The sequence below is a fragment of the Arachis hypogaea genome, chromosome 6, assembly GCF_003086295.3.
Source record: "Arachis hypogaea cultivar Tifrunner chromosome 6, arahy.Tifrunner.gnm2.J5K5, whole genome shotgun sequence".
Lineage (NCBI taxonomy): Eukaryota > Viridiplantae > Streptophyta > Magnoliopsida > Fabales > Fabaceae > Arachis > Arachis hypogaea.
Window position 1 is genome coordinate 17,952,616 of NC_092041.1, and position 16,276 is coordinate 17,968,891.

Here is a 16,276-nt window from a genome sequence, read left to right on the forward strand (position 1 = left end):
TTTCTCAATTTATAAGGTACTCAACCTTAGTTCTATCAAAATTTCAACCCCAAACATACAAACATTCAAATATTCATGACCCACAAGCAAATAAACCTATCTAACTCAAAGATTAAACTAATCCTAAGTGAATTAACATGACAAAAAGCAATTAAGTCAAATAACTATAAACAAAAAGAGAAGGGTTAGAACAATGTTACTATGGTGGGGTGTCTCCCACCTAACACTTTGGTTTAAAGTCCTAAGTTTGACTTGCATGAATTCATTGATCAACATTTAGGACCTCTTCAAGGAGGAAAATCTCCAACTCCTTGGCATGCTTGGATTGTGTGCGGGTCCAATGAATTAGGCTCCTTGACAATATTTTCTTCTTCATGCTCCTTACTAGGCTCAACCACTTGATCTTCAATTATGTCACAATCAAAGATAGAGTAGACTTCAAGAGTAGGCTTCTTGGATCCATCCAAAGTGAATTTCACTACTTTTTCATTGGCCTTAAATGAGTAAGCTCCCAAAAATGCATCCAACTTGAATCGAGATGTCTTAAAAAATGGTCTCCCAAGGAGAATAGAGGATGGCTTGTCCGAATCAATTGGAGAGGTTTCCAAGATATGAAAATCTACTGGAAATAGCAACCCTTGGATATTGACCAATACATTCTCTGCAATTCCTACAACCGACATAATACTTTTGTCCCCCAACACACATCTTGCTCCAAACCTCTTCAATGGTGACAAGTTCAACTTCTCATAGATAGGGAGGGGCATAATGCTTACATAAGCTCCCAAATCACACATGCAATCCATGAACTCCATCCCACCAATCACACAAGTTATCAAATAAAGACCGAGATCATTACACTTTTTCGGAATGATAGAAGAAATAGAATGATTCACTGGACTTTTGTTTAGCTCACTAATCTTGTCCTTGTGGGTGCAAATGTTCTTTAGGAATTTGGCGTACTTTAGAACTTGTTGGACGGTTTAAAAAAGAGAAACGATAACTTCCACATTCTTGAAAATCTCCACCACATTGGGGTCAAGGTCTTCATGCTTCTTAGCTATTTTAGCCAATGTTGAAAAAGGAATTGGTGTAGGTTCTTCAAGAGGGTTCCTCCTTGGCAAGAGTGGGTTGAGGGTCTAACTTCTCAAGTAGCTTGCCTCCTTTTAGAGTTATAGCATCGATGCTAGACTTGAGGGTTGATGGAGGCGGCAAGGGTGGACCACTAGGTGTCACAAGTTGTTGAGGAGTAAGGTTGTTAGAGGTAGAGGGAAGTGTTAAATGGGACAAGACCTCAGCAAGAGTTGCCATGCAATTGTATTATTTTCTTTGAAATTTCCGTTGTTCTTGAATGAAGGCTTGAAGATTGTTCTCCTCATGAGGAAGGTTGAAGTGAGTGGGATGATGGTGAAGGTTAGGTTGCTCCAAGTATGGTGATCGGTAAGGTAAATGAAGAGGAGTTGGTAGTGGAAATGGCAAAGAGACTTGAGAGCATAGTGGTTGTGTCTCATGTAGGGGATATGGAAAATGAACATGTGAAGGGGAAAAATTCTAATGATGGTGTGTTCCACTAGGTATGAGAGGTTGATAGGCATTAGGGTCATAGGATCCATGTGAATATCCTTGTTGCCAAGAATTGCTTGTTTGCGACCCTCCCTCAATTTGGCCTCCCATACTTTGATGCGACTCGATGTTGGTATTATCATCCCCTACAACATGATAACAACCAAACTCCGAGCCAAAAGGGTGATAGCTCATGGTGAAAAGAAAAGATAAGACTCAATGATATTAACAAAAGTAATGAACAAATGAATATAAACCCTAACTATCTCTATTTACCTAGGACTAAACAAATAAAAATGTTAGTTACTACTACTAGTTAGATAGAGGCGCCATCTACCAAGTAGTGTCAAGTAACAAACAAAAATCAAGTATTCACACTATTCACATATTCACAACAACCAAAAGTATAGCACTCATTGCACTTAGTATATCTGGCAACGACGCTAAAAACTTGATGTGAGAATCAACGTTGGTTTAGAATTTCACAAAATAGAATATTGTTGCTAGCATAGTCTAAACCAATAATTAACTCTCAATCAAAGTTTAGAAGGACAAATTGTCACAATTTAAAATAATATAAACCGGGAGTTTTAATTGCCGGGTCGTCTCCCAAGGACTAGTGATCAATGAGTGTGCAATTTTGGCTGTGAAGGTAAAAGAGATTTTCAATGAAAGGATAAACAATTAAAAGAATAAAAAAACATTCAAAATTGTAATTAATAAACTAATAAAGGTATTAAAGAACTAGCTATGTAATATCAACAAGTAAGATATAAAAGTCATTGATGTATGTGTGTGTATGTGATTCAAAGCATAAATGGAATCTTGGCTTGGAATGAGCCAGGGATTCTTTTCTTGTTGTAATCACAACTATGACAATTGTAATGAATTAATCTCACTTAGTTAACCCTTACATCGGACTATCGGAGAGTAGGTTAAGTGAGCATAGTTATTCTTAATCCACAAATCCTAACTCACTTGCTAATTGCCTTACCAACAAGTTAGCGTTAGTGGAAACAAGAACAATTAACAATCCAAGAATTATCACTAAATGTTGGATATTCCAACTCTAGGAACCCATATGCTCATTTTTCCAAGTCAAGAGGTGAAAATTTAACCCATAATCAAAATTGACATTTTCACAAACACTTGGTGAGCATAAACACAAATCATGACAAAATTAAGAAAATACTTGAAACTGTGAGCAACAAATGATCAAAAGCAACAATAGCAACTCAACCAAGCATGTAACAATCATCAATAAGAGATCAAAATTGCAAAAAGTATATGTATTAACACTATGACTTTAACTACAAGAAAGAGTATCAAAATTGTAACTATAAAAAGTAGTAATTAAGAAATACTTACAATGGAGGCTAGCAAAAATTCAAGATCAAAAATAAAAAATGGCACTTGAAATGTAAACCCTAATATAAACCCTAATGGTGTTGAGAGAAAACTTAAAGAAAACTAAACCTAAAGTCTCCTACTACTATCTACTACTACTCCTAATGATATGCTTACCTTCAATGTTTGCCCCCTCCTTATGAGCTATGGTCATCAAAATTGGGCCTCCAATCCCTCAAAAAACGCGATTCACGTGCGTTTTTAATGAAGGCATGTGCGGATACATGTGCGTAATCTCAGGTTGTGCGCACGCACACTTCGCGATACTTTGGATGATTGTGCGACGTACAAGATGCTGAGCGCTCGCAAACTTTGCTCTGCTTTTTGTTTTTTTCCTTTGTTTCTTCATGCTTCCTCCTCCTTGCATGCTCCTCTTCCATTCTCACCAAGCCATTTATTTCTACCTTATACATCTGAAATCACTCACAAACAGCATCAAAGTATCGAATGGAAGGCAAATGAAATAAAATTAGATTAAATTAGGCACAAAAGAGCATGTTTTCATAATCAAGCACAGTTTAGGAGGAAAACTCAAAAACATACTATTTAATGGAATAAGTGTAGATTCATATGATGAAATCTTCTCAATTCTAACCAAAATTATCGTAAAATATGGATTCATCAAGAGCTCGAGAAGAGCTCTGATACCATAATAAAACAGAAAGAGTACATTAAGAGTAGGCAAAGATAATAAAATTGTAAAAGAATAAGGAAAGAAATGAAAAAGATGAAAAAATTTTATTAATTGTTGATTGATTGAATTGTAAATTATAAAAGTAAAACTATATATATATATCATTGACCTATGAAAGATAAAAGTAAATAAAGATAAGGATAAATAAAGATGGGATAATAATAAAGACTAAAATTATAAGTGAATTTGTGTATTCTGTTGGGTTGAATTTGTGGATCGAAAAACTTCTTTATTGTTGTCATGGACTAAGATGGAGGAGTGGTTTAATACTTGTAATACATCTTTTTATCCAAAAAAAAATTTAATTGAGACCCAAAAAAATATGAGACTTGAAATACTTAGACACAAAAAATAATTATAAAATTGAGACAAAAATTATTAAAGTCAGAACTATAATTTTTAATTAGTCATGATTTTAACCCAATTTAAAATAAATGACTCAAAAATTAGAGAGGCTTTACAATAACTTCAAATTGTATTAAATATGAGAGGAATGTTATATGTATTATATTTATTATTATTATTATGGGTTAATTTGGAAAATTATAAAGATTTTTTTATACAAATTAAAAATGGTCCTATTTACTATTAGGATGGGAATAAACAGACTTTGAGAGTTAGAAATACACTAATTATAATTAATAAACAAAAAGTATATGTGTGTTTTTCTTTTTTCTGTAAAATAAATTTTTGTTTAAAAGGAGTGTGTTCATTTAGCATAATCTTTATTGCTACTATTTCATATCTTAAAAAAAAAACAAAAAAAGTATATTCACTATATTGTGTTCAACGGTGTAACAGGAGCATCCACTTTTCATGTGGTCAATACATACTTTCTGGGTGCTTAGCTTGTTTTAATAAAAGTAGGGTCATATGCATATTCCACAAAATCCACAGCATGAGAATCCAGCAAAATCTATTGAAAGAAAAAAAAAAACAAAAAAACAAAGAAACATAAACATAAACATTATGTTTTGGACTTTTTGGTACATACATCAAATTATGACGAAGTTTTTTAATTATCATTTTATATTTTTTTTAACAAATTTCATTCATTCGCTTAAACATTGTTTTTTGCTGGTGACATTTTAGGTTTTGCGATTTTATTTGTTATGGAGAGGCAAAAAAGTATTGAATGGCTATAATATTTTTCTAATATTTCTAGTTTTCTATAATAAAGAGATATTTATATTTTTGTAAAACATGTTTTGTTTTTTTTTTCCTTAACCAATATGAGATTTTACATTTCACCTCTTGATGGAGCCTAACTCCTCGCACATTCTACTTGCTTGATAATATCTGCTTTGACACTTGAGATTTTATAGTTTTTTCTTTTCAATAATAAAACTGTTGTGATATAAAATGTCAAATAAAGCAAATAATATTCTCAAACAAGTAGGTTAAATTGTTTTATATATTTTTTGTACATATTAAAGATAATATATATATAGTTATATGCAATTATAACTTTTTAAAAAAAAAAACATACATGCTTTAATTTACTGATGAAAAATTCATCGATAAAAAAAATTTCATTTTCTTTGTTAGTAAAATGTAAAATTTCATTGGAACTAATGTAAAATAATAATGCTAGAAAAATAATAATTTAAAATTATCTTATTTACCTTAATATTTATAATTTTATGTATATATATAATATCTAAAATTACGTAATATTATTACATCTAATATTATATATTTATTTAAAAATAATTAATAAAAATAAAATAAAATAACTTTATTTGATGGACTATTTTATTGTCTCTTAAATATTTTTGAATATAAAAAACTTGGAACACCAAGAAATTAAGCTACTTTACCAACTAATAAATAGAAATAATTGATGTGTACTTATTCAATTTCTAATGTCAAAATGTATCATAAATTCATAATGATTAGTTAGATTACCACATTTATAAGAAGTACAACATATACAGTGCTAAAGTAATAATAAGAATTCAATTCTTATAATGATACCCTAATTATTGTATCTATGTAGAAACCTTATTATTAAACCTAGTAACGCTTTTCTTTCCACATATATAATGATAGAAAAACTTGTTGAATTGTCTAACAAAAAAGTATCAAACTTATCCATTTAACATGTAGTATAAATTAAACATAGAATTGACCAATATGAATGGAAGCTCAAACTCGACAAACTCTATCTATATCTGGTCAAATATGGATTGTACTAAGGTAGAGTCATATATAATTAATAATATCATTATTTTATTATTATTCAGCCTCACAATACATTATATATATATGCAGTTTCCATTAGGAATAAAAGATGATGGAGGACTGAGTATTGAAAGATCTGAGTATGGGCAAGCTTTACTTTATTTTCTTCCATTATTACTTTTTTTTTCCTTTACACTTTCGGCATACATACACTTGTGTTCCATCTAAATTAAATTATATAGAGAGAGACAATTGCATCCATTTCCATCACTAACTCTAAATTATTATTAAGTTTTTTTTCTTCTTTATTCATAATTCATATATTTACTATTTTTTTATTTCCTCTTTTTATTTTTTTTCTCTAATAATGTATGTCATCTTTCACTTATTTATATATATATATATATATATATATATATATATATATATATATATATATATCCCTTGATTATAATTAATTACGAGAAAGAATCTGAATATGCAAACTCACTTGTATATTAATTGAATTAACTAATTAAGTTTATATTGTCATATATCATTATTTTAGATATATTTGAAAACAAATATTAAATCTTTCTTTCTTTTGCACCAAAGTAAAATCATCATATCAAAATATTTAATTATTAAAAAAATTAACGATAATATATAAAAAGAATCAACTAATTAATTATTTTTTAATTTTCTTGTACTACATTTGTTTTGTTTTTATTTTTTTTCTATTTTACTGAATAGGTGTTGTGAACCAAAACAATTAATAAAACATATACTATAAGATGGGCAATAGTACTGTCTTAATTAACAAATTATATATAATTAATTCCCGAAAAAGCTGATGAAAATTTTTCCACTAATCTCGATCTTTAATATATTTCAAATCACGTCACAGATCAACTACTCATCACTTGTCAGGTAGATCAAAGTACAGTAGTGTGAAGGCATGGGTTTTGTAGTAAATTAAAATGCATGGAATTTTTCCATAAAAGACACTCTATGACTTACACAGACATTTGTGTAATATATATGATTTTTTTTTAAATAAGTGTCTTCAAAATATTTTTTATCACAAATAATAAGTTTTCAGTATAAATTATAGAATTTTGATGTATTCCTTTTTTTATATTAATTTTGGTGTATTTTAAAAAAGGTTAGTGTGTGTTTGGATTACAGTTTGTAAACGAGAATTTGTATAAAATTGATTTTGTAAACTTGATTTTGATTAAAAATAAATTTGTATTAAAGTGATTTACGTTTTGCCATTTTTATATCAAAATAGATTATAATAAAATAAATATTGTTTGAATTACACTACTCAAAATAATTTTTAGATGAAAAATTACTAAAATAAATATCAACTTAAATAATTTTTTTATATTATCTTATCATTTTAATAACATATAAAAATTAGCAAAATATATTTTATATTAAAAATAATAAATATAAAATATATATATAAGAGTATTTAATCAAATATGTTATCTGTTTTAAATTTTAAATATTAACGTGAAAATGTTAATTTAGTAATTTTTTTACATCGTATTTTTGTTTTAATACTCTCAATAATCTTATTCTTAATATTATTTTGGAATTCAGCGTTTATGATTTTATTAATACCTATGATTAATTTTATTTAATTTGTCTCTTTTTGATGAGATCATAATCTATATTATAAAAAAATTACAATAAAAAATTGTATATACCAGAATTATAATTATAAAAAAGAATACTACAAATAATAAAATTAAATATTTATATTAGTAGTGATGAAAACAAATCTAAAAGTTCTTAATAATATATTTTATATAGTATATTTTTAGTTATTTTAGTACTCTTTTTTAGTACCTATCATTTTTTATTATTATTATTATTTATGGTTAATTTTTTGTTTAATTTACTTTACTGGATCAATAAATCATATTATAAAAAGATAATAATAAATATAATATACAAAAATCACAATTATAAGAATGTATAATGTCAAATAAAAATAATAAATAATAGAAAAAAAGAACTCAATAAAGAGAAATAATAAGAATTTCATAAATAATATAATATGTCTAAAGAATAAAATTGGTAAAGAAAAAATAAATATTTAGTATAAAATATAAATAACTATCCGTTAGTAAAATACAGAAGTTAAAAATTATTACTTCTCGTAAACATGATTTTGACTATAAAATCAATGTTACGTTTGTCAAACTAAAAATTAAAACTTTCAATAAGTTAAACGTACTTTTTCTCTTCAGCCAAACACACCCTTAATTGTTGGGTATTTCTTTTTCGCTTTTTGGACCTAACACACAAATGTTTGAGTTCTAGCGGCACCAATGTCATATTTTTACAACCATATAAAATCTGGGCCACCTGTTTGGGAATGTACAAGGCTGTTTCGGCCTCATACATGTAATGATTTGGGCCAAACTTACTATATATACATAGATCCTAAGTATTTGATGTATTATTTCTAGTATAAAAAATTCATTTGATTTATTATTTTATTTATTCAATAATTTATATTCTTTTTTTCTTAAATGATTTCATTATTTTGTAGAAAAATATTATATATTATTTTTTACTAATGAGAACTTTATTCTTTCTAATTATTTTCTTAATACACACAAACATTTAAAAGTAGACAATTATTTGAATAATAATTAAATATACAGTGAAGTTGCCAACACACTGATATGCATAAGCAATGGTGTGTGGAGAAGAGTGATTTTCTCCCCATATTTCACGCAATAAATAGTATATGGATATGGTTATTGGGTTTATCCTCAAGCATTTTCTTATGATGAGTTAAATAACTTTATTACATTGTCTCATCCTATTAATTTAACTTTTTGTGAGAAGTGATATCACTATAAATTCAAACTCTATGTATCATCTTGATTGATTCATTTATGTGAATATACTTACATATATGTAATGAATGAAAAATTTTACTATTATTAGAATTTTTATAATCAATGATTTTAGTTTGTTTTTTTAACTAAACTTTTAATTTAATATTTGTTGTCTAAGAAAAAAGAATTTAAGTATAAGATAAATAAAAAATAAATAAAATTCAAGTTTCAAAATAAAAAAGAAACTATTATATTAAAAAAAATAATTATATAGATATACATTAATATAAAATATATATTAAAATATAAAATATACATAAAAAAATAAATTAAATTATATATATATATATTAATTAATTTTAGTGATTGATTTTAATGTATAAATAATATTTTAAAAAATACATTAGATATAAATTGTTTCACACATTATATATGAATAATAAATTTTGAATAGTAATATCAAATTAATTTAAAGGATGTACAATACCATCTCTTGAAATTTAAGTTATTTATAATACTAATATAATGTCTTGTCATAATTATAATAATATATTAAGGTATATCACCTGATCTTGAAACAAAGTAAGTGAATTATATTTTCTAAAATTTTAAATATTTAAGTAAGATACATAAATAAATTATATATTGAAAAAACAGTCACCCACCTTTATTCTATAAATAGTGACTTTGATTTTTTAAATAAAATTTAAAAATAGATCATGGATTACACCGCAGTTTACATGAAAGAAAAAAGAGGCTGTCATTTTTTTATACTAAAGATTAGAACAATATATAACATCAAATCATCAAATCAAAACAAAATAGAGTGGATGATTCGGATACATACTCAATCCTTGACAATATGCCTTCTGTTTGTTCTATTCCATTATTATTCCTATTACCATTGTTATGCTTATTTTTTATATAATAAGACTTGCTTTCTTTATTTCTTTAATCGGTTTAGGAAGAAGATTGTATTACACCTTTCTTTTAGGCTTCTTGGAGTATTTAGTTTAATTATATTTATAAAAATGCAATTTGACTTATTGAGCTTGAGCACTTGTTTCGACTTTCAAGAATAATTATATAAAAATTTTCACATTGAGTAAAAATCGATCATCTATAATATTGATTTATTTATATATTTTTTAATTAAATAATAAATTTTAAAATAATTAAATTTATAATAATAAAATATCAAATTTATAATAAACTAATAATTAAATTTGTATATAGCAAAATAATTTTTTTTTATAAAATACTAACAATATATATTTTTATACATAATTATTGATTAATTACTATTTTTTTGCTTATATAACATATTATAATATATATGATTAATAAATCTTTAGAACATTGATATTTGATAAAACAATAGATAAAGTTAAAATATGATGATTTAGTGCCGGTGATTAAGAATACATAGGAGATGAAGAATCTTTAGATGATATGATGAATCTCAATTTAAAATATTAGAAAAATAACCATGAAAAAAGAAATCATGAGAAGGAAAAACAATAATATATTTTTAATAATGATCCATATGCTATGTATCTATCCAATCTTCGATTGCTTAGTTTAATTTGGTTACATACTTTTAGTACATTTGCTATGGAAGTTTCCATTGCTTCTACCATCATTTGAATTGAAGAAGAGAGAGTATTGTGAAATCATTATTGTAAAATTGAAACTAGAGAAGGGAAGTTAGAAGTGATGCATTGAATTGCATTGGTGGATGGTGGGACTTTGGAAAGCGGAAAGGAATAGGAGAAATAAAATGGATTAGATACACAGATTTTTTTTTTTTCAAAAAGAAAGAGGAAGAGAAAATAAAAGCAGAAATAAAAAAGAAAAGAAAAAATGAAGTGTGTAAGAGTAACTGATTTTTTTATTATAAGAAAAATATTGGAGTACGTTTAAAATAGATTAAATTGTATTCTAAAAGCTAAAAGATGAAATACTCTTAAAAATACTACAATAGATATAAAAAAATCATAATAATAATATAATAATATTAAAATCAAATCCTAGAATATTTAGTTTTTTTTGTATGGTTTGATCAATTCTGCCAGTAGACAGAAGGCGAATTTTCATCATGCTGGCAATTGAGAGGCATGCCCCTCTCTCAAAATTTTTCAAAAATTACTAGTTATACATATAATATAAGAAATTAAGAATTTTATAGTTAATTTAGTTAACTTGTTAAATTTTTTTTATATGAATTTGTGGATTCAAATTTCATTTCCAACAATTCTCAAACAATATAATCTTATATCTCATTTTCTTAGGTTTCATAATTTAAAAAAAATAAAATTTTATTCTTTTTAAAATGCTTGTTGTGCTAATATTTAATGTAAATTCTTTTTAAATTAACATAAAATAATATTGAGATATACTATATATTTTTTAACACTGAAATTAATTTATCACATTAATATTGTTCTTTAAATTTTATCTTATAATATATAGATAACTTAATGAATTTGAGTAATAAGTATCATAGTTATAAAAAATTTTAAAAAAAGCTTTTATTAAAGAATTAAAAATTAACTTTTTAGTGTATTTATTGATTGGTAAAGTTAACAAATATTTTAACCTAATTTTAATTGAATTTTTGCTAATATTATATATTTTGTGTTAAAAAAGTATTTGGCCTTCCAAAAAATTTTCTCAACCTCCACAACTGCCAGTAGACCAAATATACCTTTAATTTGGCATCATTCTATTTTTTTTCTTTATGAACATGAATGTACGATGGACAATAATTTTATCAAAAAGGAAGACTATATATACCATCCTATCATTTAACATGAAGAAAATTCCTAGGTCCTAAATTCTGTGCACTGAATCGAGCTATATACTTATTAAATCAGAAGATATATGGTATATACAACAGTGAAAATTCAAAATCATATGGGCCATTAGATTATTGAATTTGAATTTGAATTTTATTTGATATGATTGATGAAATGTTATGTACATGGTGAGAACTTTTAGAATCTTATCATTAATGTGATAATGTCACTGCTAAGGCTTATAGAGCTTAGATCATGTGCATTTGTGCATACAATGACAACACACACAAACACACTAGAAGGTTAATAAGCAAAGCTACATGAATGGACAATATCACCTTTGTGTTTTAATCTGAGTCATTCAGGAAGCCACACATGCTATATATTATTCCTTTTATCACTTCAATAATGCCAATGTGGTCATTCATGAATCAAATTATCTTTTGAATTTTGGAACATATCCCATAAAATGTGGTTCCAAATTTTATGGTTGTCACTTCCAATATTATGTTATATATATAGTAATGTATCAGTTAATAAAAAAAGATTAAATGAAATTTAGATTCGTACGTAATAAATTAATTTTTAATTATTAAAAAATACCATAAAAAATTTGTGAATCACTATGATAATCTTTTAGATAAAAAAAGCAATGAATTTGTCTACAAGTTTGTAAGTGTTAGCTGTTTTTTTTTTTAATAAAAAGAGATTAAAGAAAATTCCGTTGTAATTAAAATAATTTAGGCAAGCTTTCACACTTTATTTGTCATAATTATAATAGTAGTAGTTTGTATGGAAGTGGATTTTAAAGTAGTAGTAAGTCTTTATCTTCAAAAAATTATTGAGTTACATTCTTTAAGAGTATTAGTTTTGGCTATTAAAGATCATTGCAGTAGGTTAAGCAATTAGAAGTTTAGAATATCGTTCATGAATTTTGAAAAGTAAATATTTATATAGATAGATTGACATAGTAAGAATATTAACTTCTCCTATTTTCTTGTATATTAACTTCTCCTATTTTCTCGTATATTTTATTAAAACTGTTTTCTTTAAGATATTTTTTTTTTGTTTTCCACGGTATCCCTCAATCTAACAGGCTAAGGACTAATCCGTCGCGGTATTGAGTTCCATTTAAGGGTTTGTTGCTGGCCAATGAATCGCTGCATGCACAAGGCAGGATTCGAACCCCGTCACTTGCTTAAGCGGACTAGTGAGATAACCACTAGACGAACCCAACTTGGTTTTCTAACATAATTTTTACCTTTTTTTTGTTGGCTTTAGGCCCAATGTCTATAAAAAAAATGAGCAGCGCAAAGTGTACTAAATATTAGTATAGGATAGGCATCACTCACTAAATGATGATTGGAAAGGGAGAATACATGCATCATTAATTAAATCAAATTGTTACTAGTTTATATGCACTAAGACTTGATTACATAGATTCATCCCACTCATCATTATTCTTATTATTAAGATATGACACTAACTTGCAAATGATATAAAAGATATGTTTAAGAATAAATAAAGGTTTTTTTTCCATCCCCACTAAAAAGTGCAACTTGATATATTGAATTATAAAATTATTGATATATGTAGTTCATACAAACAACTTTTCTTGCACATGATATCCATTTGTATTAACATCCTCATGATGACTTTCCCAACTTTCCTTCACCATCATGTGGTGCCGGAAACTCTCCGCCATACTCTCCGGCACCGACACGAGAACCCTTACCGCGTGGGGGTCTCCGACCACCGGTAAGAACAAGCAATAGACATCACTTGTTAAAGGTCCCATGTGCAATGGCTTCCCTACTCCAAAATCCAAATCTTCTAACCCTAGTTTAGACCATTGTGATATAACCATGCTAGTAGAAAGATCAGTTCTCACATTCTTGTCCTCCAAGAAATCAATCATGGACCTAATGTATTCACCATTATTGTCCCAAGTAGTAGCCTTAGCTTGTTGAACCAATTTCACACCATGATGAAGGTTATTATTATTATTATTATCACACACTAAATCCTTCACTTTACTTTGTGCACATCCTAGAACAAATCCATTCCCATAATACCCTTGTGGGAGGTTCATACTTTTTCTTATGTTAATAGAAAAGAGTAATTTCACTGTGAGGTCAGAATTTAAGTTAAGCGAGCCAATCCACGAGCGCCACGTGTGTGCCGCCACGACCTCAAAGGTTGTGCATTTTAGGGAGGGAATGCATTGTTTCTTCAATTGAAGAACTTGGTGGGATCCAAAGGTAAATGACGTGGCAACTAACGGTTGAGATTGCATCATCTTAAGGAGTTCCACTTGTTGAGTGGGTTTTGTTTTGGTGTATCCCGGGAGAGGAAACCTCACCTGAGGGGGATCACGAGATTTTAACACGTGTCTCCCATGGAAGGGTATAATGGTCAATTTAGTGTTGGGGTTCTTGGTGAGTTGGGCCCACGCATGTAGAAACTGTGAAGTGCCTATGCCGTCGCATAGACAGTGGTTGATCGCAGTGCACAGGATCATGCCCCCACAACGGAGATTAGTTACCTGAAAAAAGGTTTACAAAGTCAAAAGATGAAAAAAGTGAGGGCAATATAGTCAATTTTTAAATATCTTTTATTTTTTTAATAGATTTTTTTTTAAAAAAAAATTGAAAAGGACTAATGACTACAAGCACCGTTGTTGTCACCACTAAGCATGCTTTTGGAAAGCAACCAAAGATGGACTAATTAACATTTTTCTATTTTCCTTTTAAAGAAAAAGAAAATCTATATTATTATTATTATTATTATTATTATTATTATTATTCATAGTTTAACAATAAATACAAAATATCTTTTACCCTTCATCACTCATTATATGGTAATCAACTTTGATGGGCTTTTACAAGAACAAATAAACAAGAAAATAACAAAACTTTCTGATCTCACTATCTATGTAGAGTTACTTAGAGAAAGTAAAGAAAAATATAATTTAGTGATCATAGTGTCAAAGAAGTATCATCATTTTATAGAAGATATCTTTTTTCATGTCCCATGTGCTGAATATAGATAAAATATAAGATCATATAAGACGAATTATAAATTCCATTTATTTTACATAATATTATAATATTTTAGACATTAACAATGTAAAAACTTTTACATAATAATTTAATCAAATTTATATATATAAATAATTTTTTAATAATAAATTTAAATTTTAATTATTTTTTAAAAAATAAAATTCAAATTTCCAATATTTATTGAAGGGGATGAGTGATTACTCCACCGACCCAAATTAGTTAATAATACAGAGTTTTAATAAAGAAATGAATATGACCTGAACAACAAGCGGAGGAATATCCAAGAAACTTTGAGCTTCAACCTTATACATAAGCTTCCTCCATGACTTGTTTGGAACCTTAGAAGCTTCAATCAAGTCTTCAATAGTTGAATCCATGAAAGCCTCAGCAAGAACAGCACCTTCTCCATTGCAATCCACCTCAAGCTTGTGATCATCATCATCATTATTATTGTTCTTCCTTAATCTCCCAGCCAAAGGGTAGTAATCAACAAGAACCCTTGACAAGGAACACTTCAAGGCTTCAATGCTCACTGATTTCTTGAACAAGTACAAGTACTTAATTGAGAACCTTAGGAACTTTTGATCATCAAGATTTGATAGATAGAGTGAATGCTTTGGTGTTGGAGCACATGGGGTTATTATGGTAATTGCATCCCTAGGGTAAAAACAATCCGGGAGTTCTACAAATTCTAACATATTTAATTTCACTACAATATATAAATAATATTGGTATGATATGATTATATATGGAGAGGAACCTAATTAAAGAAAACAAGAGAGAAGGAAGGTTGATGAGGAAGTAGCCATATATATAATAGAAAGGAGAGTGATCTGAGGAGTGAGTGAGTGAGACCATTGAATGGTGATTTTATTTGTAGAAACAAGAAATAGAGAAAACAAATAAATTAAGAGGGAAGAGAGGTCATTATTCTTAAAATTAAGGTTTGGATATATGATGGCTATATATTATATTAGAGTAGTCTTTATTAATTAGAACAAAAATGTTATTGGTATATTAAAATTAATCATTAAAATCAGTTATTAATGTATTTATATATAAATATATGTGTGGTTTAATTTATTTTTAATATATATTTATATTCTAACATATATTTTATACTAATGACGAATTTTGATGGCTGATTTTACTGTATACGTAACATAATTCTAATTAGAATACCATATGTGATGTGATGGTTCCTTTTTCTTTTGTGAGGGTGGCTCAATAGAAAGAGGATACATAACTAGATACAATATGTATAGACAACCAGGTGCCTTTGGTTTGCATTTTTTAGTTTTTAATTTTTATTTTTAGAAATTTTCATTTTTAAAATTTTATTAAAAAAAGAAGATAAAAATAAAAAATAATAAAAAAATCAAATTAAATGAATCTTAATATTATATTGATATATTAATATATATTAAATCTAGTGTGCTTTCGACTTCTAAACTCTTTAATGTTTAATCCACTTCCAAGAATTTTAAAGTATTTTTTTAATGTTTGATTACTAATCATAGAAATATGTATATAAAGATCTTTATTTTTATTTTATTTTATAGCCCATTTCAATTTCTTCTCTATTTACTAATATTATTATTTCTTTGTTTTTTGCTTAACTACGATCAAAGGTGTTCTTGCATACTATAGTATACTACATACTACTTCTTTCTCTTTGTCTATACTCAATTATATTTATAAAAAAAAACATTATCTATATTTAAA

General features: G+C 27.1%; 1 protein-coding gene across 1 annotated transcript; it reads right to left on the minus strand.

Moving 5' to 3' along the window:
- Positions 1-12,876: 12,876 nt before the first annotated feature.
- Positions 12,877-15,512, minus strand: LOC112696324 (alcohol acyltransferase 9). The gene is made up of 2 exons (XM_025749046.3): positions 14,809-15,512; positions 12,877-14,034 (listed from the first exon to the last, which is right to left on the minus strand). The coding sequence occupies exons 1-2, from the start codon at positions 15,247-15,249 to the stop codon at positions 13,087-13,089; spliced, it is 1,389 nt and encodes a 462-aa protein (XP_025604831.1). The 5' UTR covers positions 15,250-15,512; the 3' UTR covers positions 12,877-13,086.
- Positions 15,513-16,276: the final 764 nt, after the last annotated feature.